Genomic DNA, 23,827 nt, shown 5'->3' on the forward strand with positions numbered 1-23,827 from the left:
CTTTCTGCTAAATGATTTTATTCCTTTTTTGTTGGGCCTGCGTATTTTTTTGTGTTTGTCAACACCGTAAAGTAGCATAACTATGTTTTATCTCTGTCTTCTTTCTTACATAGTTGTCATAGTTCTTTTCTGCATCTTAGGGAATGTTGCATTCCTTTTTTCTAGCCTCAGCAAGCCAGACTGCCTTACCATATATCGTGTGTGTGTGTGTGTGTGTGTGTGTGTGTGTGTGTGTGAAAAACTATAGTGAACTGAATGTTCTAATGTGACTAAATAGTTTCTGGTACCTGAACTGGGTATCTCTGCCTAATTCAGTGTTTCTCCTTTGTAAGAAATTTTTTCCATTCTCCGGCAAAGCCCCAGCCCTCTGCCTCTTCCTATTTGAATGAATCTTTCCAGAAAATGTTCGATGAAAGGTATATGTAACTCCAGATGAGACCTTACTTTGGCTGTGTAGAATAGCACTTCCCTATTTCTCTCAAAAATTGCTCTTTCTAGGTTTGATTTTATGAATATCTATGATTCTATGTACTTATTTTCCTAGCAGTGTCTGATTTAGACCTCCCAGTTCCTTTGTGATCTCTGACTATGTCCTAGTATTTCTCCTTTTGTGTTGTTTCCAGCTATCACTTCATCTTCTGGCAGAAATCTTGTTAGTCCATAAGTGCATGACCTTGCATTTCTGCTGTTAAATTTCGTCTGTTTTCATTGGTGTATTCCTCAAGGTCATGCAGGTGCAGGTTTTGTATGATATTACAATGCTTTGTATTGACAAGGTCTCCCATTTTTCTGTCATTAATAAATTCCATTGCTACATTATATTGAGTTATTGCCCAAATGCACACCATGATAGACATCGCCTTGCAGTCCTATGAAGGTTTGTTTGTGTGATGCCCATTATAGAAATTGATTACTTTTGCCCCATATCTATTCTTTCATATGTGAGAACTGACAGGTTTTGTGTCTTTGTCAAGGGCAGCCTTAGCTATTCAGTCTTGTTTTGCGTTTGGTTTTCATGCTCTTACTTTTCTGAGTATTCTTACTGTTTCTTAACTCTGTTTTGTGTTTAAACCTTACTGTCTTTACTATCAAGCATGAATACTTCTGTCTTTTGCCTTTTTTTTGTATGTGTGTTGACCTGTTACATCAATTTTTCATGACTGGTAGAGGTTGTGGCCTGAGGATTGAAAGTGCTTGTACTGCATAGTGAAAAATACACCAAGTCCAAGATCTACCAGTGCCTTACTGAAGGCTTAAAAAGAAGTGTCAGAATCAGCTCCACCACTTCTGCTTCAATTAATGGGATCTTAATTCTTTGTCATAATTGAACTTACGACCTTTACCAGATCATGACTCCAGAACCTCTTCTCTGGGCTGATCAGTGACTGATTTCCCTATTCTCACCAATGTCATCTCATTTGTGAACCTCACAGCTCCCAGGGAACATTTGGAAAAAGGTCATGCAGACCCTTTTTCTGCACTGGGAATCCTGACCTTGGTTCATATTATCCATTATCTGTTATCAAAAGTCAAGGAGTTGATTCCCCTCTCACACACACAGAAAAAGGGTACTAGTTTCCACAACACTGACTGCATGTTCAGTGGTTAACTAAAGCTGGCATCATGAGGTTCATGCCACTTCCCCTCAGCCCAAAACAGCATTCTGAAGAGTATCTCATTAACTGTGTGATAACATGATCTGGAGATGTCTCCAATGTGATTTTTCAGAGCCGGTTTGTCCATTTAGAAGCCCAAGCTCCTACTAAGACTCAAACAACAGCTCATTCTGAAAGGGCTTAGTTTGAGGAGTGTTGCCAGTGCCACTTATGACTGTCATTAAGACTCACCAAGACATAAATCAGCTGATGCTTCAAAGGTTTTCATTCAAGCATGCCACGAAGGCTTCCTCTCCAGTACCAGAAATTGTCTTTTGTCTGTCTTGGCCAATTTGTGTTAGCTGGCTCTGTTCACATCCTTCCACCATGAAGGTTGATTAACTGGCTACAAAGAGGTCAGTGAAGTGTACATTTCTTCAGACAATGTGATGTGGTCTGTGGAGCTCCGGTTTCTTTGGCCTTGCCCAAAGTCACAGTCGCAGCACCATTGCCGCCAAGCTACTTCCCAGCTTTGCGCGGACAGACTTGGGTGTGGGTGTGGGTGGGTTGTTACTTGTTTGTTTTCTAATGCCTCTGTTTTCATTGTATGACCTGTTTTCTTCAAGAATCATGACAGACCCTGGACTAAATTACACAAGTGATTAGAATGCTTTCTGAGATTTCCTTAATCATGTAGTAAGTTCACTGGTCATCCTTCATAGGGAGGAGGTGGAGGTTTGTCATGGTCCAGTGAACATTCTCTCCTTCTCCAGGGGTGGCTCTATTTATTCTAGATGGTGAAGAGCTCATCAGGAAATGTTACAGAGTGTGTATATGTATGCACATGTACACAACACAGTGGAGGTTTAAAAGAGCAATTTTGTATGAAATAACAGTATAAATCATTCATTATCAAGATAATGCTGACAAGATTATGTTTCTTTTTTATATAAGAAATACCAGAAAAAAAAAAAAGGCTTTTATCTTGCAAAGAACCATCCAGCTCTCTCTTATGTATCTTTTTTCATGCTCAAAACCAGTTGCAATGGTCACAGCTCTGCCAGCTGGTGGATAGCCAGCCATATGACCCTGTACCAGGTGCTACTGCAAAAACAAATACACAAGAACTCAGCAATGTTTCTAATTGTTAGTTAAAAAAACAAAAACAGAACAAAAAACTATGGAAACCTGCTACACGTAACTTCTTACAGGCAACAGCTTAGGCTTAGTTGCCAGATACTATTTAAACTCCATGACAGTTGCCTTGATTGCTCTCCTTCCCTCGGGTTTTAAAGCCAGAGTGTATGTCATATAGTTTTATTCCTTACGGGGGAGTTTAATCAAAAGGCTTGCTGCTGAACCTGAGATTACAGGCCGGTGCTCTCAGACCTCTATGAAAGCAGTTTTCCTGACCTTTGCACTCTTCCAATTGATTTCATTGACACCTACTCTCTTAAGCCATCTGTTCTTTGGTCCTGTTGTCCTCATTCTAAGTGAAAACTGAAGGAGTATATTAATTTAGGGCATATCTAAACTGTTATTTGGAGGCAGCTGTATAGTTAATCTTCCCTTCTCTGACCTGAATTTGCAGTATCTGGCTCCCCACCAGATACTATCTTTATGGTAAGTGCAAGACTGTGCCCTGTGAATAGCTTTACCTTTGAGGATGAAATTTCTATAATAACGTGAGTTTAGCTTTGGAGCTAATTCATACCCTTCTTGGCCTGCTAACTTATAATTGCATCTAAATTGGTAGACATGTCTATGATCTTGGGGCTGTAAACTAATTATCTTTACTCCCTTGTAATTATGTAGTCAGCCAAAAAATAATGTCTTCTTAGTAAGCTTCTGTTTTCCATAACGTATCTGGTTTCAAGTTTTGCCTGATCACCTTCATTCATCTTGTTGCCTGAATTCCTGTTTTGGCTGCGTGTTACTGGCCTCTCACAATTTCCCATCCACTTTAGAATCAGTCATTTCACTAAATATGTCTCAAGACTGTGTTTTTAATCTCTTTCATGGCATAGCTTGTGCTTCTCTTTGGTGTTAGTGTTAAAGTAAACCATTCTTCCTCCCGCCCCTGCTGTGCTGGTATGACTGTGTGAGGTGTACTTAAGCCAACTGCCTATTCAAACATAATATTTATATTGTGTGTTTTGTGTTCTTCAGGTTTGTTCTGTACTTTGAGTCACTCTTATTGTCTCGATTCACAACGTTGCATTTTCTTCCTCTTCCTTTTTCTTTTTTTTGTAAGAGGAAGTAAAAAAAGAACCCAGAACCCAACACCAAAATAGCAGTCATCCAGTCATTCCTGTAAACTTACGCAGACTCTTGCTTTGACTGTGCGTTAGAAACTTTTTGTTTAGGTCTATCTATTCCACAGTATCAAAATAAACTTGATTTTACATTACGGAAATCTGCAGCTGAAAGGAGTTTTCCTGCTCTTCTTTTCCTTTCCAAACCCTAAGAGCATTCATGCATGGTTACATGGTTGTGTGTGGTGGATCAGGTAATTTTGTAGAAGATAACCCCTTCGTGCTCCATGAAAAAAAAATTTTCTGTCAATCTAGCAAGTAAATTTATGTTGCTACAAACTCACTCATGGAGCTGGTAGTTCTGGTTCAAGAAAAAAAAAGTGAACGTGTAACTCATAATAGGGGAGAATAGAACTATGCCATATGACAGGAGCTCAGTTTTAGGCTGGATTAAGTATTTTGCAAGATTACTGTTTTAAAGGGGTTTTTGGATACTTTAAAAAAACTTTTTCAAAGGAGAAGAAGAGCGAAGTTTTCCATAGCTTGCCATTTCATTCATTTTACATAGATATTTAAGAAAGATGCAAAGAAGATTCTTACCTGTGCTTCCTTAAATATCGCTGTAATATTTAAATTTAATGCATGTATTTGCAGAACTTTGACTATATTTTGAACACTGTAATATATTTATAGTGTAGATTGAGATAAAATGTCATTTTGTGTTTCTAAGTATTTAAGTTAACTTTTATTTTCATACCTTGTTCCTCACAAATCAGTACCATCACAAAATGGAACAAAGGGGAAAAGAAATGGAAGTAAAGCCAACTGGAAGGAAATTATCAAAAGAGGAAAAAAGATATGCATTGAGGCTAGCTGTATTTTAAGAAGAATATTGTCTTTTAAACTAGTATTCTATGGGAAAAAAAAACCCACTAAAATTTATGGTCAATGTGTGAAAAATTGTTGTTACCTCTAAGGGGAAGTTATTTTAAATATAGTCATGCTGCAGTGGTATGTACTGTTCTTCAGACCTTGTCTCTAAATCAAAAAAATAAGTAGAAAATACACTGTAAAAGACTGTGTATGTGTTTTTTTCATTTCGTAGTATAATTTATTTCCTTCCAGCTACTGACTTAGGAATGGTGTTACATCATTTACAGCATCATAAGACTTTATGTATAAATTGTATAGATGAAAAGATAGAATAATAATTAGTATTAGATGTGGTTTCTGTTCTTCTGTAAGCACTTGCAGTTCCTCTACGCAGGTAGTTTCATTGCAGTCAATTAACACACTTGCATGAGAGCGTGCGTGTCCACACACACATGTACCTACACATTTTTCTATTGGCTCATAAAACTTAAGGGCCATAGAAACAAGTTCAGTCTGAAGTGACTGAACATTGATAAGCTTCCCTTCCAGCCACTGATCTAATCACTGGTGGTGCCTGGGCATTTTTGGAATGTAAGGTGGCTAATGTATGTTGTACAGTAAGCTATTGTTAAAAAACTAGCTGCTTAAAACTGCATCAAGTTTAGGTAATGGATAGTCTTTAAGTTCAATTTAAAATCAACAGCTTGAAAAAATATAGCTTTGGTTTTAACTTGCTTTCAAAATGTCTCTTCTTTTTTGTATGCATCGATTTATTTGTGAGTTTCTGCCTTGATAGTGCATCTTCAAGCAATATGGTTTAAACCCAAATGTCTGAAATTATTTTGTATTTTTGACAGGTAAATATTGGAAAAATGGATTCTCCCATTGAGAAGTGGAACCTAATAATTGGAAATTTGGCCTTAAAACAGGTAAATGCAATGGAGTTATTTGATTAATTCTCATAGGTTAGTGAAGTTATTGAAAAAACCCATCACAAGTATTGGTAAGTATGGAGATGGACAGTGTTAATGGGAAAGTAGCTCTACTACACTGTCTCATAATTAACATATGATGGTTTTGTGACTGATTTTTTTTTTAACAGTGTAGTTCTTCTCTAAAACAATGACCTTATATTTATCAGGAGACTAGGTATAGTATTCTTTGTGACCATACCAAGGGTATTTGCTTTTTAATTTTTATAAGAGAGGATCTGAAGATGATTAGAGAAAAATTTCAGATTTGGCAAAACCTTTTAAATTTGATCTCTCAAATGTTTTCAGTACTGTATTTGCATTGGATTCAGTGTTTGAAGGAACTATGTGAGAGAACTTTTGGATAATGAGCAATATTTTAAAGAACTGAATCATTTGAGGAACAGAGTGTTTGTTCTCTGAAGCAACTGTTTCTTCAGATTAAGAACTGTTTCATGTTCATATGTTATAGTACAACATGCTTAAAGAAGAGGTGAAGTGTTTATGCGGTGATTTCACTGTTTTGAGTGGCTTATAACCCTATTTCAGTGTTTAGCTTTGGCTCCTGGTAAATCTCAGCACTTTTCTCTGGTTTTACTTTTGTTATTCTTGAGTCACTGAAATATTGGTAAAAACTTTTCTGCTGTCATAAGATTTTTTGTCTTGGTTGTCCAAGGTTATCATCAACTCTACAAAATGAGTTAGCCTTCTCCCTTTAACACCTTGCAAATAAATGTACATGGGAAGAAAGAACCACAGAAAATGGTTGTCTAGTCCTCTTAAGTCTATCAATGTTAAGAATATTTAATCTTCTTTTTCTTTTCCAGGTTCAGGCAACAGTAGTTGGCTTTCTGGCAGCAGTGGCAGCAGTTATATTGGGCTGGATTCCAGAGGGCAAATACCGTTTTGATCATTCACTCCTTCTGTGTTCTAGCAGTGTAGCAACTGCCTTCATTGCTTCTCTTTTACAAGGTAAAAGGAGTATATATGTTACTTTTTACTGTTATTTAGGTTTCTGGTATAATACACCTGAAACACAGCTGAGGATAGGATGACCTTTTGCAATTTCCATGTAGGTCTGCATATTGCATCCCTCTCCTGTTGTATTTTTGTAAAATGTTTGATTTGCATGACCACCTGACTATATCTAAAATAAGATGTATCTTTTTTAGATTTTACCTAATATGATGGAGAACTTCCCCCTTCCGCTTTGTATGTTCATAAATATACAAAACATACTGTTAGTACTAAACACGTAGAACTTACTTGTAATTAAGCTGATATATGCCCAGATATTAGCTCAGCTTCCTAGTTGCCTGTGCTGCTTATATCTTAGTTTCTGCTCCACTTTGTATTTGAAGTGAACTAATTCACTTGCTATATGAAGGATTTGGGCCAAGTTCAAGTACCCTCCTACAAACAGTGCCAGTGTCTATCTGGAGCCATGTGGCATGATGAATTTAATCTTCTCTTCCCAATGGTCAGGAAACATTTAACCATAAAAGACGATACTTAATGGTCATGAAAGGGGAAAAAATTGCCTCTACTTGTGGTGTATTCTTAATGAAAATACATAGTCAGTAGTCTTAACAATAGCAAGTCAAGTAAAATGTTTAACTGTCTTTTTTTTACTAATTTGATATTTACTTATGTGAAAATTACAAAATTGTTAAAAGTTTTGCACAGAATTAAAAGCAAAAACATTTTTTTTACTTACTACAAAGCCATTGAGTTTGATCATGTGCAGAATTAAAAGCAGCAAGAAAACTGGAAGATCTGAATGCATTTTTCCCAGTCCTCATATATAATTTGGACATGAGGAGAAACTTTCATTGTTATCTGGTAATGGGACAGCAGAGGAAATTACTTCTAAGCATCATCCTCCTACATGTGAAACAGGTGCTTTTGAAGTACTGTGATCCACAGGATCATTTCAGCTCTTTTTTTTTTAGAATTTAATGGATTGTAACTCTTTAGGCAGTTTCTCTGAAAGTTAACTCCTAGTGTAGCCCACAATACTTAATACTGCTAAATTACATGAAAATTAAAATACCAGTTTTTCAAAAAAAATTTAAAGGATGGTATACACAATTGAAACTCTTACGTGTGTTATATGATGAGAGGGCAATTACTTGAGGTGTGCCAGAGAAGACTCAATAAGAATGTGAATTTTATTTTTAGTAGCCACTGGCATTCTCCAAGGAAATGCCTCTGAAAAAGTTAGTGTTGCTGTTTACAGAAAAAATGAAACATAGAAAACAACATCTTCAATTTAAAATGTTTTAGCTGTATAGTAAGAAACATTTTTGTATGTTGCCTAGTTTTTATTTATGATGTAGATTTTTGACTTCTGATGCTAAGTCCATGACTGGAAATCTTGCACCAAGTCAAAGTATTTAAACTCATGTTGTTTTCAGCCCACTATAATTTAAATTTTAGTCAGCTAAAGTTCATGGGATATAGAAATAGTTTTAAAATATTTAAAATATCTAGAAATAGATATAAAAATAGCATATTTTTTCTCCAGGAAAAGATTCACAAAAAAGGATGGTTTAGGATTTCAGTAGTGCTAATTCTGATCATCAGCAAACCAGTTTGTTCTATGGATAGTTCTTGATTTTTTTGCTTGCTCACTTACAGTATTTTTTTAATATATAACCTCATTTTTAAAATAGCTACAACTTAAAAATGCAGACATCAGTCAAGTGGGAAGAACAATCATCCTGGGACAAAAGCACTGACTTCTTATTTGTCAAGCTTGAAAGTGCCACTATCTTGGAACTTCTTTGGAGTTACAGCACTAGATATGGTTACTGTACTGTCTTCTTTGTGGATTCTAGGAATAATAATGGTTGGAGTTATTGTTGGATCAAAGAAGACTGGTATTAATCCTGACAATGTTGCCACTCCTATAGCCGCAAGTTTTGGAGATCTTATCACTCTTGCTATACTAGCATGGATAAGTCAGGGTCTTTATACTTGCCTTGGTAAGTATGTTTCTATGTGTATATGTCTCCTTAGGGAACTCTTTTCGGTTAGGAGAATGGGGAGAAGGCAGGGAGAGGGAAGTTTGGAAACTGACTTTTTTGTAAACTTTTATGCCATTGAATGATAACTCTTGGGTTGTAGCATTATGCCATGGTCTATTTTAAGATGATACAAGTCACCAACCACAATCTTGGCAGAAACTGAAAGTATCTGAAAAGCTCTCAGGGTATCACAGTTGATCTACACATGAATCAGAGACTGTACCTGTTGGATTTGCTCTGCTGTCCTTGGGGGGTAGGGGAGCTGTCTCATCCAAGTTTTCTTGAATGCCCACCCCTAAATCAAATATTTGCTTCCCAGTGCACCTTTGAAGTGTTCTCCCCTTGCACTTAGGGGAAGGAATTGAACTGGCTATCTGGATCAGCTGCTGGGAAAGGAGTTCTGCTTTCAAAAATTTTTTTTCTTAGGTTGGAGGTTTAGACAATATTCAAATATATCTTGAGTGGCAACCGTGCCCAGAAATCAAAATAGCAATAATTGAAGTACTTTGAGTAACAATGACAAGTCTACAAGTACATATTCAAAGTGAAGCCTAATTTTAGATAAATTTGTGCTTTGTGATTGCTATGACTTTTAAATGATTTACATAAAAACTGTTGTTTCCTTCTGATTCCTTCCAAGTGCTTTCCAGGTCCCTTTGTGACACCTCCTTGTTTTCTCATGTTCCCTAGTTCAGCTTCCATTACCAGTTTCCTCATCTCCTATCTCGTTTCCCTCCTGGTGGGACACTCCCATGTCTCTCCCAAGTTCCCTGTGCCTGTGCTTAATTTTACTCGCATTTCTTTCTGCTTTTCAGTAAATGAAATTACCACTTCCAGCTTCTCCAAATAATGGCACTACTCTCTTCTGTTTTCTTTGGTTTGTTTTGTCTTATAAATCTGATGACTATTTCAAACATAAGTTTGCTAATTTAGCTACAGCTTTAATCAAAACAGCAGTTCTTCCATGAAATTTGGAAAAAAATGTAACCACTCTGAACAGCTAAGTGAAGGAGAGGCCTTAACTGACTACTGTCAATGATCTAATCTTACTTCAGACATGAATTCTGTCTGGTTTCTTGATTTTTTTTTGCTTATTTTCCCACTAATAGCTATGAACAGGTGAATTACACATAAACAGCTACAAAGTAATTTTCTTATGAATGACTTATTTTTTTCAGTCTGCAATTCTTCTCTTCTAGTAGTTATTTGCATGTTTCTATAGGCCATTTGAAACTGTTTTTCTGATTTCTAAGACCTGTACTGTCTAAATCCTACTCTCTTAGAGGAGCAGACCACTGAGGAAGATTCATCATCACAATGTATGCTAAAAATGAACATGCCTTTCATTATTATTATTAGAAGCATGGCCGATGTAATGAAATGCTTGATTGCACAAAGGACATGTGAGCTTGGAAAATGAGAATGAGAAACTCAAAAATCAGTCTTTTTCTTCCTTTTTCTTTTCCTCCATGAAGAAACAAAAAGTGTGAAAACATTTTCTGGCAGGAGAAGAATGTTTTAAATGATATATAAAATTAAATTATTGATGCGATGGACTCCTTCCATAGAAAATATTTAAAGTATGTTGTGTTTTGAAAGATGTAATTGCAGAGAATTAGAGTACAGTATACCACAGGCCAAATTTTGTGTCCTTCATAACTGTTTTACCAGACATGTTGATATCACCACGTATATTCGTCATGTCTGTGCTCAATATTCAAGCCTTTTCATGTTAAAACTTGAGCTATTCTGTGTAAATATTACAACATCAATCAGAAAAGGTATCTAATAGCATTCAAACTACCTTGGTGTGACTTGCCACTTCATTGCTTAGTTTTCAACTGATGATTTTTTATTTTCAGTATTTGATTTTTTTTATGACTGTTGGTGTGATGTCAGTGTAAATGTATCAGTGTGCAATACTGCCATTTTTATATTTTCTATATTTTTTCAAAACTTAAATTATATTGTTTTAATTCATAACTATATTTAAATACATCATATTATTCTAATAATTTATTTATCAATTTCTTCCTGTAGATACTTCTTTTAAGGAGGTTTGTAGACATACAGTGAAAAGAAAATTAGTAAAGATTTTTTTTAACCTTTCTTTTCTCCTGATGAGAAGAACAGAGAGGAAGCCACTGTTCTCATGAAAACTGGTGTCTCTGGCTACTGCTAGGACTGGGATAATAATTAGACTTTAGCTCAGTAGAGACTGTTTATCTGGTTTTACTGCAGTGCCCTAAAGTCTTAGTAGACTGGAACATTGGGTTATTCTGCTTAAAACAGATTTTAGGTCTCAACAATTTATGTTTGATGGGAATTCAGTTCAAAATTAGGGTTTATGTGAGTTAGTGAAGTGCTAGGGAAGACTGAATACCAGCCAGATGGTAAGGAGTTAGCTAGAATAGTTAACTAGGATTGCTGGCATACACCAGCTATTGAGGTAGGAGTGGAGTTGGAAGATGTTGCCAAATTTGGGTTCACACTGAGAATAGATTTGGGGCTAGAGTTATCATTAATATTTATTCTAGTCAGGACTGTGTCTGATTTAAAATAATTTATGCTGGACTTCAGGCTTTAAATGTTAATTAGAAAGTATTTCAAATGAAGTTTTTTTAGAAACTTATGCCCTATAGGACAAACTTAATTTTGTTTTTTCAAGTTTTGTTTTCTAAACTACATTGTAATGAATATGCCTGTGATTTTTCATTTTTTTCCTAAATCTTTTCCCTACAAATATTAGTTTCTTATGTATTCACATTATAATGTCCTCTATATAATTGCTTAAGTTGAACCCATATGACTCAAAGACAGCAAATCATTGATACAGTCTTACTGTTTTTAAACACCTTCCTCTACTCCTTTCCATTTTGTTCAGTTGTGGCCACTGGCAAAACTTAGTTACATATGCTGGCATTTTAACAGTAGCTGGATTTTAACAGTTGTTACAATTGTCACTTGTAAATAAACAACATATTATTTTGTGAGTATATCTAGTACTGTTTACTATGCTTTATATAAATTACAGATAATCTGTTTCTTTTTTTTTAAGGGGGTGTCTAATTACTACTAATATTTTGGTTTCTCCTTTTTTTTTTTTTTTTGCTTCTATTTTTTAAATCTAATAAAACCAAATGAGAGCCACTCAACCCCAAAACAGAGATGGAGAAAGATATTTGTACTTTTTTTTCCTTTCCCATGTTTCCAGAAATTTACATCTCTATTTATGGCTGGCCTAATGGACCGCAGAGGAATAAAAAAAAAAGTAGGACTGCTTTGAACTGATAATTTTCTACTTTTTCAGCCTCTGCAGTTGAAAAGCAGACCCCATAAATGTGTAGGGGGAAGGACTAGTGTGCTTAAGTACGATTCTAAGAGTTACTCCCAATTTTCTTTCTGTATATTCTTCTGGAAATACTTCTCTTTTGGTGATATCTGTAATTATCTATTGCTAAAATGCTGCCTCTGCTCTTGATATTTTATTGCAATGTCTTTGTATTTCTTTCTCTTAGGAAACAGTCTTTCTGAAGTAAGAACATAGCACAAAGCCATTGGAAATGTGTGGTTTCCAAGATGCATGCATTTGAACGGTGAAATAGTAACAAAGAATAAAAGTATGGAGTAGTTTCAGCTCAGGAGGTGTATATAAAGTTGTGGATAGCATGGAAGAGGCATTCAGAAAATTATTAGATTAGTCAACAGGTTAAAAACCAGTTAAAGAAACTTTTTTACAGGATATATGATTGGGATGTGGAACTTGCTGCCATGATGTATTAAGGAGGACAAAAGCAATTTCGAAAACTATTATAGAAATTAATTGGAGAGGAATCCATTGAGGGATATTTAAAAAGATAAATGCAGACAGAAACTTGTGTGATGAATCCCTGAGACAAACAGGAGCAGCTGCTGGCAGAGCACACCGAAAGAAGCATCACTCTAAACTTGTCATTTTCTTTTTTCCACAAGCCTGAACTGTTGACCGTAGGCACAGGATCCTGTACTTGAGAAGACCTTTGGCTTCACTCAGCATGGATGTTCTTATGTTCTTTCTGTTGTTTCCCTGCTTTCTCAATGCTAGAATAGCAAGCACAATGGAATCTTATAAAGAAACCCACAGTTTGTGGGCTGTTAATGAAGCAGATGGGATTCACCTCTGAAGTGTATTCTGAATTAACTGTTTTCCCCTATGATTTATTAGCCTAACTGCTCAAATGTACTGATGCAAAAGTGTAAGCTTCTGGCTGCTGTCTGCATGCAGAGAGTTGTTTTCAGATAACAAGACTGGGAGGGGGGAAATTATTCTTGTACAAGCCTTATGGTTGTCTGTCAGAGCAGTACATCTGTGCCCAGCCTCAGGTTTGATACGATGCTTCATGGCATGCCCAAAAGAAGCAGGGAAAAAGGACTGTAGCATTTTTACCTAGGCCGAGGCCAAATGTGGCCACCATCATATATATAATTTCTTAAAAGTTCATGTGAGTGTTTTAAAAATAACGGCAAAGCCATCAAACATAGGAATTTAAAGGAATAGAAATAGAAATAGGAATGGAAATAGAATAGGAATAGAAAAGGGTAACAGTTCTTTCTTCCTTGACAACTCCCTTAAAAGAATCTGAGTCGTTGTTTAAACAGCTGGAGAAAGCACTAGAGGGCTCCCCAGGCTCGTCGCTGGGACCAGCTCTGGTTCCCTGAGCAGAAAACGGGGAATGCTCTGCAATACGAATACCCAGTATGTTAAATGTAGCAGTTCGTGTTTCTTGTCATTTGTAAGTAATGATCTAGGACTTTGTTTAAAGCTTTCCTTTTTTTTTTCTCATAGAACATGGCTTAAATATATGCATTTGTCTCTCGTACATGTTGGATCTGGATTGAGAAGACAAATTACGTGATTCATATTATTATTTTCTGGTTTTTACCAGTTACTTTGAATTTCCAATTACTTCTAACACCTGCTAGGGGTTGCATTGTTTTCAGCGGCACTGCACTGAACAGTGCATCATGATAGATGCCCTGCACAAAGAGGAAAACCTAAAGCATATGAGTTCTCCCTACTAGAAGATTAATTTATATCACTCTTTACTAAAGAGATGAGGTCTTAAAGTAAATGAAGATCAGCAAGGACTTGGTTAAGAACCTTTTCTTTCCTATTCACTTCTTCTTCTTTTAATTTAAGATTGTAGTCAGAAGTTCATGGAAGATTTGAGTGCTTTTAAGAGTTGATCTTCCACTGTGGGATGGTACAAATGCTATAACAGAGTCGAGTGAGATTCCTTTTACTAAGTATGCTACCTGCTATAAATCTATCAAAAATGGATTCAAGTGAGCCCTAGAAGAGGAGTTGTTTAGTCCCTCTTCCCATTCTTCAGCTATTGCAGAACACCATTTTCTTCTTCTGTGAATTAAACATGAAGAGGAAGATGGCCCTTCTTTAGAAGATGCACCTCAATGTTAGATGCTTATAGTAAGGTGTTCTATAAACAGAGCCTCCCTTAGAAAAAAAAAAAGAAAAAAAAAGTCCCTCACTCAGTTCCCGAGAGCTAGACAGGAGCTGAGTAGTTTCGCTGGTCCTGTAGGTAACTGGAGTCTATTATTGCTCACTTGTGACAGATTCTGTAATGTGATTTCAAACTATTAATTGCTTCTGTGGTTCTGTTTTAAATTAAACTTAATAGACAGACAGTTTGTAATATAAATTTAATAAACCCAGATCTGGTAGGGAGCAGCTGCCTTACCTTAGTTTTTAAATCATCTTTCTTTAAAAAAAAATGTGCAAGGTGAATTTCAGTTGCCTGGTCTAAAACTTGTGAATAGATTAATAGGTATACCTGATTTCCTCCTTATTTAGCAACATGGGGATGGTTGGTGGATTATTTATTTGTTTATTTATCATTGCCACTAGCACTCTAGAACAGAGAATCCCAATAAAGTGCTAGCATATTATCATAGCAGAATATTTTTTTGAAAAAAAAAAAATCTAAGCTCTGGCTGTGCTCTGTCCTTGAGATCCCTCACTACTTTTGTTATTTTCAAGAAGAAACTTAGGACAGTAGTGCAACGATGAGGTGGCTTTTATAATCCAGTTTGTGTCCAACCCCATTTAAAGGACTTGGGTAAAAACCTGTATCATAAGTTTTCTGTGTGCTTTTCTCAATGGTGAAATTAAGACATTTACACATACTAAAATATTGAACACTAAGGCCAAAAAACATTAACTCCTTCACTTGCTGTTGACTCAGAGGAACAAAGCTGAGCCATTGCTGCGTAGTCTTGAAAAGCCCTAAGTTAGTGAGTAAAAAACCCTCTGGCTGCACTTTTTTTTGGTGTCATTGTCTTTTATATCATTATGCACTTTGGTTTTCTTTCTTCACCCTCTTGAAAGTTCATCTAACTATTGCGTAGTTTGCTGTAAAAATGAGAGCTTGTGTCATTTTATGGATGCATATTTCCTTTTTTCCTGTAGGTACTGCTAGCTAACTTAAAATACATTGAATTCAACTGGTGACTAGTTTGATAACCAGCCATGGGTTAGCCATGTTTTCTAGGATTTGCAAATCTGCCCTTGCTTCTGACTACTTGCTGACTTCTGAAATGGTCCTGTTGCACTGCAGATATAGATATTATTTATGTTTGTTATAATTCATTAATCATTATACACTAGCAACACTTCTCATATTTTTTCTGTTGTTTTTAAACATCTTAAAAAAACATTTCTGTGGCAAGATGGCATGTGTGTGTATATTTTATATTTTACATAGTTATTATTTATTTAGAAGTTACCTATTCAGTAATTCTTGGTTAGTAACAATTGTTTATTTGCTGGACTGATTTCAGTTTTATCTATGTGTGCTTTTGATTTTTCTCCAGAAGAAAGGAATTATATGATATAATTTACTTATTTTTAGTGTTCTTTGTAATCCTTGGACTACATTCTTGGACAAGGTCTCCAAGCTTGAAGACTGGTGCAGATAGTTAAATACTTTTTCCCTTTTTCATGATCACATTTTAATAAGTTATTTAAGTTTTTAGTGGGATTAAAAGAGAAATTTTAAAAGGCATACTTTTTTGAACTTTAATTTCCTTTCGTCTGTTGGTAGAAGTCCTGTAATAAAGAATACAATGAGCTGATTGTTTATGTACAAGTGAAAGAATTTATAAGATCAGTCATTAATTAGGGTGATGCTCACCATTGCATCTGTGTTTTGCTGTTCAACGTTTGGTTTTGTAACAGAGGATCTCTGCTGACTAGCAGGCTTTACCTTTTAATAAAGCTAGTAACCTCTCAAAAATGTGACAAAGACTTGGAATGTATTTTGTGCTCTTTTGTATTTTACTAAATATACTGTGTTAGAGCAGTTCTCTCAGTCTGACCTTTAAACCAGTCATTTGGCAGCTGGTACATGCTAATGCCTCACTTTGGTTTCATATGAGAGGAACAGATGGAGAAAGAAAAAGTAGCAGGAAAACAGTATGATTTATGTCTTGGGAAAAAAAGAGGGGGGAAAAGGAGAGAACTTTCAGAATTTTCATAGAATCATAGAATCACTAGGTTGGAAAGGACCTACTGGATCATTGAGATGATCAGATGAGGATTTTAAATAAATAGATGTGAAATGAATAACGTCTTTCCAGTTTTAGTGCACACAGGCATCTTCATTGCAGCTGAAGGGAAAGATGTGTTTACCTGGGCATAAGTAGTTCAAGAAGTTTGCCTCAGTACATTTTTTGTCTTTTTTATTAAGTTTGGTAAACGAAAACTATCATTATCAAATAAAGGAATCATGTAGGAATCATTTATTGAGTACACTCTTTTCAGTAAGAACTCTTTACATTAGGCCCACCTCTTAGTTCACAAGAAGAAGAGAAAGGAGGAAAAAAAGGCACCTCAAAGGAAAAAGGAGATAATATACCGCAGAATGCTTGAAAAAAGGAAGGGAAAAAATTACTTCTCTTTTGGGCTTAGTCTCATTCTCATTTGAATAGCTTTCTACTTTTAGTTTACCCAGTGACAGGTATTTACTATCTTTTCTGCTGGCTCTGCTGCAGAGGTTGTTACCAGTCAATGCAGAAGGATAGAAGGACTTCTAAAAACACTACAGCAATACTTCCATGAGTGATTTTAGCTCCACCAAGATAAATTAAAGTAGTAATTGCTTGAATTTTCAGCCTTTCTATTAAGACATAATACATGGGTGAAAGTACTTTTTATATACCAAACAGTCTTCTTTGGTAAGGTGTTTGTGTGTTCTACATCAGCTACTTCAACCTGTTATTTTAAAATGTATGTGCATTAAGACTTGTCCAAATGCTGAAAGTTTAGAAAAAAATGTATTTAACATGAAATGCATGACCACATTTCTCATAAAACTAAATATATGAAAAAGTGGAATGTTTTCATAGATTTTTTTATATATATATGTATGCCATTAGGTTAAATTTTCTGTTAACTTCACTGTTGAATTAGGAAGTCTTGTATCACTGTAATAGCTTCTGTGTTGATAGAATTATAAAGCCAAGTAATCAAAAAAAAGTAGTGTTCTTTCTGTGGAAGCAGCTGTTTTATCTTAGTAACTTAGCATTTTGATGGTTCTCACTGATGTTTGCCGTTGTGTTCCTATGAAATACGATGCAGTTCTGACAGATAGGTGCAAGCAGCAGAGTTGTGGCTGTGAATTTTCAGGCTCAGATTGGTTATAAAACAACTGAGCTTCTGATATAACTGTCTCAATATTAAACATTGTGCTTGCATCATTTTATATATGCTGTTTCCGGGAAGATTACCATATTATCTGTGCTTTGGGAAGACAGGAGTGTACCTATGATATTAATTTGTTTACAGACAAACAAAATGCATTTTCAATGTATCCCATTTATTTTTTTGGTAGATATATTACAAAATAGTGTTTTATATTCCACATCTTTATTGCATTTTTATCATAAAGCATCATAAAAAAACCCTCCTCAGAATTCCTGCTTTGCACAAATAGATCTGTCCTTGAGAAGGTGGGAGACAGTGAGCGCAGATGGCAGATGTTAACCATAGTGCAGTAGTTGAAGCTTTAGGTACAATAGTGGTAATGACTATTCCTCAGTTGCAAGATGTAGATTATAATTTATTTTAGAGCTCTAAATTAGGAAAAACTTAGAAGAATGTCTTGAAAGTAAAACTTTTTTTTTCTATATTATTATTATTTTAGAGACATATTACTATGTATCTCCTTTGGTTGGTGCCTTTTTTTTGGCTCTGACTCCGATGGGGATTGTCATAGCTGCCAAACACCCAGCTACCAGAACTGTTCTCCATTCAGGATGGGAGCCTGTTATAACTGCCATGGTTATAAGCAGGTAAGTCTATTTGTCTTCCTTTGTCTTGATAGTCACCCTGTGTCTCTCAGTATCTTATTTAACTAATTAATTTCATTAATTTATTTAAGTTAAGTCACAGGTGGGAATGAGTAGAGGAGGTAGCAGTAGCCTATGGCAAGGACTGAGCAAAAGTGTGCTGTATCAAATGAAGGAAACAGTGAACAATTTATCTCCTGCAGTCAAGATTGCACACAGATCTAAGAGATTATTTAGTTAAATGAAAACCACGAATCTTAAAAGTGGAGTGATTGGCTGAAATTCTGTGGTCTTTGTTATACAATAAGTCAATTTTTATATATTTATTTATATATGAAAGTCAATTTTTAATATTTATTTATCTAAATACAAATAATTATATATTATTTATTAAAGAATAATGTATATAAACAATATATATTTATTTATATAAATAACTGCAATATGTTAGTCTGTAGCTGAGAATAAGGTAAAGGCAGTGGATAAAATTCATTGAGAAGAAAATTGTGGCTTGAAGATGCTTTAAGGCAGATTGCTGAAAAAGTTTTGAAATACTAATTAATCTAACTTATTGCCTTATTCTAATTACTGCACTTTGTTTTTCAGTATCGGTGGCCTTATTCTGGACACAACTGTATCTGATCCTAACTTAGTTGGAATTGTTGTTTATACCCCAGTAATTAATGGTAAGAACCAGACAGGATTATGCGCTACTATATATCAATTCCTATCCCTTGGTTTGAGAAAAGTCTATTACAGTACATTTCTGTTATGCTAATTAGTTTCTGGTATATTAATTTCAAGTTTTGATTTTGATGTCAACAGTTGTTTCTTTGAACACTTAAGGAGTGCTTCCTGATCTTATTTACTCCAATCCTTAAAATACGATAGAGAATGTGAGAAGTAGGAACCCAAAGTATGCATTAAGAAACTGAAAGTGTAGATATTGAAGCACTATATTCAAATACTAAATGATCAAATACTATATTGAAATGGTTATGGCTGAGGAAAATGTAGGTAGAATTTTATTTTAAAGTATTTTCTTATGAAAAGGACGATTTTCAGTAAATTGCTATTTACATGTAATGTACGTAGATATAAGAACTTACAGGGGTGCTACAGGCAAGTAAATAGTTTTCTCAGGAACACTGTGTATTGTTTCTCATGCTTGGTATAGACTTTCCAGGTGTGTATCTGTGAAAATTTGGTCCTTAAGTGAAGTGTTCTGTCTTCTAATGATAACAACAAGGCATGGTCTATAGCAACAGTTAGTATCTTATTAGACTGATTCAGTTTGGAAATGCTTTTTTTTCCTGTAGTACCACAGGCTTGATACATATTTAGTTTGCAATAATTATAATCTCCAGATTTGTTCCCACTGTATTGCTGCGCAGCTGTTCTTTTCCCCTTTTATATTTCTACATTTGATCTCTTACATTATTTTGCACTTTTGTGTATTATTGATTTTTAAAACATTTCTCCAGTTACCAAGACAATTCTGACTTCTAATTTTTGGCTTATCAAGTGCTTTGGATTTAACTTGAACTTTGAAAATTCCATATGTGAATATTCTAGTCTGTTTTCTAAGCTATCAGTTAAATGAATTATGACCACTTGTTTTCCAACTTAACAATAAAATGTTAATATGGACTCGAGTTTTAGATTTGAACCACATTGCCCAGATATAATTCATTTTCCAGAGCCTGATAATGGAAACGTAGCATGGGATAGCATGAGAACATTTTGATAAGCATTACTATGATTGAGAGTTTGTATGTCTATTTCTGCGACCGTTAGGCAGGTTGTTTAGTTAGAGGAGGAAATTGTATTGTGATGACACAACCATGTTCTTGGCAAGTTCATGTCAGCTGTTATTTTACAGCTTTTATATCTTCTGGATGTTTATAAACTGTCTCTTAAATACTTTGTTCTAATACTTATGTAGGAATATAAATTTCACTGATATTCAGATTCCCCAGATTATCCTTTTTGGCCTTTTTAAAGATATATTTTCTGTTTTCCCCATGACAGTCCTCTGGTATTCTCTAACCTCAAAGATAATCAGTCTGAAAAAATGATAACTGATAATTTGTGGATTGTTCATCTAGCTCTCTAAGGATGCACTAAATTTAACTCACCCTCAGGCCTTACAGACTTAATAGATATCAGTTTGTGATCAGATATCACCATTTTTATGAAGGCAGCAGACAAAGAGAACTGAGTGTTTTAATCTCCTATAGAGCATGTTGCTTGTTCTTCTTTCCCTTTAAGGTCCTATATTTCCTTCTGTCTTTCTTTTAATATGAAGCATTTCTGTGTTGCCACTTGCGTTCATTGCTAACTGTAAATCAATTTTTACACTTCAGCCTTTAAGCTTCCTTGCCTGTGCCTTGCCTTTATATTAGTTCTAAATTGCAAGTACTTGCATCTACCTTTTTTGTGTGTTTCTGTCTTCATTTCCAGATAACTAAAGAGCAGGGCAGACATGTTGATCTTCACCTCCTTCTGCTTTAAATCTGTAACTTTTCTTATAATAGTCCTTTTTGGTAATCCCCTAGATTTGCTTCCTAGGTGGAGAGGATTGTTTTTTCTTTTTAGGCAGGTGTACCCAAACCGGTACTCTTACCAGTGCTCCTGCTTTTCTAGATTACATCCCTTGATTACAGAAGCAGACAACTGTCTGGTGATCGTTTCTTCTTGTTTGCTCATAGGCTTCTATTTCTGCTCCAGTACAGTATCATAATGCTTATGGATTTTCTCTATAGACACATTCTCTGTAGGCTCACTTCTTCTAGACTTGCTGCCTACAATGGATACAGGTTTCATGGACTCACTCCTTTCTCAGCCTCATGCTACTATCAGATATTGCAATTATGGTCATCTTCTACCCTGTAGCAGTTATGGACTACTCTTCTAAGTAGAACTATGCATCCTATTCAATGTCATTTTCTTTCACAGAAATTGGCTGTGAAAACTGGATTACCTGCATGTTTGCATTTTGCCTTTTTAACACTTTTAGCTAACAATTAAGCCGTAAGTAAATGATTTTAATTGCAAAGAATGACAACTAACTGTAAACATGCCTCTAGAGGAAAAGGTACCACTTTGTTCCTTATTTTCTTTTAGAAGTTTATCAAGAGAATTAAGGCAGTGTGCATGTATCCTTTTGAATGTAGCCTTTGTTCTTTATCTTTAGAGAAAAAGAACTAGCCAAAAGTTGGATGTAGCCCTGGATGATTAGCTGACAGGTCAAAAGATCCTTGAAGTCTTAGGCAGGTGGAAGAGAGGGAAAGCTGGGGCTGTTTGAACTGACAGAGAAAGAAACAATACTTCAAGAAGGCAGGGATAAGAAGAGACATGTATGTAGCTGTGGGAGTCCCACAATGGTCCTGTGGTGACAATTCCTGTGATGATTGTACCATCCACCTTCAAAATGGTGCATTTCCAGAAGTTGGGTATTTCTAGACTGTTCTTAACCATTGTCATCTGCTCCCCTGGACTACTACACAATCCCTGAAAATGTTATTTTCCAGGCCACACCAGGAGCCTTAATCGTTGCTATCTGTGTTTTCATGCTTAACTGCTTATTTTCTTGTTTTGAGCAAAGCAGTCTTTTCCCAGCTCTTAAACTTTAGACTTCTTCAGTGACTAGTCATGGACCATCAGTGAGTTGTTTATAGTTATGTGTCAGTGTTTTCAGGACCTTTGCTATTATTCCAAACTTGAACTCTACATTGTAAGAAGAGAAACATCATACCAAGCTCCATTTTTTAGCTCATAACAAGCTCATAATAAGCTTGATAGGCCAACTCTAGAGTCTTGCAATAATTGCATAAGGTAATGTTAGCCTAAGGCCCATGCCATAGTACTAATGATAGCAATACTGCTTTTACTATGCCATTGAGGAAGAAGAGAAACACTAAGGAATTCTGGGTTTCCCTCATCCACGAAAGAGCAGAGAGGAGAAATGTTTAAGTAAGTGTTGTATGTGCATGTTCTAGCTCCTCAACCCTTAGAAATCTAAGAATAGAGGCATTTCTGTTGGAAAATGTAGAGCAAATACGTTCTGTGTAGAGGATGCATAGTGTGCCGGTTTCCTGAAAAAGGAAATTGTAGACAGGTGATTTTTTTTTGGTTGCTGTTAGATTAGCTTCTCCTGGGTTTCATAATTCTACTGGCACCTTTTGATATTGCTGGCCAGTATAGTGTAGTTTAGGAAATCTTTTGGTTAAAAAAAAGCACATCTGTTGACACGCATTTACTAACAAAATGTGTGCTAGACCACTTAACAGATGGCTTTTCAAATATGACTGTTGCTGAAAGCTTTCTCTACCAGTGCTTTCCTGGCCTTGGAATTCTCATTGTAAATGTAAGTAGTGAAAGGAGCTGAAGGTTTTCCCCTCGAAACACTTTACAGATGCCTTTTCCGTTCTCTTACCTTAAAGTTTGTTGCTTGTAGGACACAAGAAACCTGATAGAAACCAGGGAAACCTGAAAGAGCTATTGTAACTTGTTGGGATTGCATCCAGCCAGAATTTGAGGACAGTGTAAATTTATCCAGGATTTCAAGCTGTCAGTTTTTTTTTCAGTGGTAGTTTCCTTATCTTGAAATCCTGAGCAATGTGCACTGCAACATTTTCAGGTGTTAGACTTCCTTTGTGTGCCATTAAGTAGCTTTCAACCTGGTCCTGTCTAGATGACTTACATATTCTTAGAAGTGAGACAAATTACTTTCATCACATATATTACAGTGTGGAGCCATAAATCTTTTGGTTTAAGCGATATCGGTCTGGAATTTGGGCAACCTCAAGGATTCCTAACCCCATGAACAGTAACTACAATTATTTGCCGAGAACATTAAAATACTTCTTAAGCAGACAGGCATTTATAGTCAGCTTTACTGCTGATGGCCAGAAATATTACACAACTCCTTTTTCATTTTTCCCCTGTTAAACACATTTCTTGAGATGAATAATAATTTTTAATTCTATGGTTGAGTGGGTTAAATTTTAACTCTGCTTTTTAAAAATCAATAAATCACTTTGTGGTTTCAGCCATTGTGGTGCTTACAAACTACTTGAGATTTAGATGTCTGTGTTTGATGTACTGAAATTCTGAGCAAAATAACTAAGCCCAAGTGTGGCTGTGCTTCAGTCTAGATACTCACATTGATCTTTATGTTTTGCAGTGGATGTGACGGTTAAAATTTGCAAATCCTCTTACAGCATCACAACATGTTGAATTTGGCTCAGAAATGGCAATTTGCAAGTAGCAGAGTTCCTTTTGTGCAGAAAAAAGATAATGACTTAAACAATTATATGCTTCTGAATACACAGCTGGAATGAACTGAGGTGCAGTTACCCGATAGAGCCACGTTCGTTTCCATTTCTGTTGTATGCTTAAATAAAGCATTGCTAGATATCTTCTAAGTATTTACATCTCAGGAGCTACTACATAGTAACAAACGTGTTGGTAGTCCTTACACCATTTTTATGCATTTGGTAGAATGGAGATTTTGCAAATTAATTCTGAAAACCTCTGAAAAATGGAAATTCTTTGTGGTATTATGTAGGAAAATTTGCCTTTATGGAAGGGTTGAAGCAATACTCTTTAAGGGTGACGTAAAACTGCTGTAGTATTTCTTACTCTTTGTTTTAAGATTATTTGATATCTGAAGGGAATACATGTAGAACAAGGAATATGAGAAAATTTAACACAAAACTCACTGAATAACTGTTATCTGGGAGGTGATAGTAAAG

General features: G+C 35.5%; 1 protein-coding gene across 1 annotated transcript in view; it reads left to right on the forward strand.

Moving 5' to 3' along the window:
- SLC41A2 (solute carrier family 41 member 2) overlaps positions 1–23,827 on the forward strand; it is a 59,211-nt gene that overhangs the window by 14,094 nt on the left and 21,290 nt on the right. Inside the window, exons 4-8 of the mRNA XM_009561982.2 lie at positions 5,581–5,652; positions 6,522–6,666; positions 8,535–8,681; positions 17,924–18,071; positions 18,675–18,754. Of these exons, the coding sequence (XP_009560277.2) occupies positions 5,581–5,652; positions 6,522–6,666; positions 8,535–8,681; positions 17,924–18,071; positions 18,675–18,754 (592 nt within the window). The remainder of the gene's footprint in view (positions 1–5,580; positions 5,653–6,521; positions 6,667–8,534; positions 8,682–17,923; positions 18,072–18,674; positions 18,755–23,827) is intronic.

The sequence above is a fragment of the Cuculus canorus genome, chromosome 1 (genome assembly GCF_017976375.1).
Source record: "Cuculus canorus isolate bCucCan1 chromosome 1, bCucCan1.pri, whole genome shotgun sequence".
Taxonomy (NCBI): domain Eukaryota; kingdom Metazoa; phylum Chordata; class Aves; order Cuculiformes; family Cuculidae; genus Cuculus; species Cuculus canorus.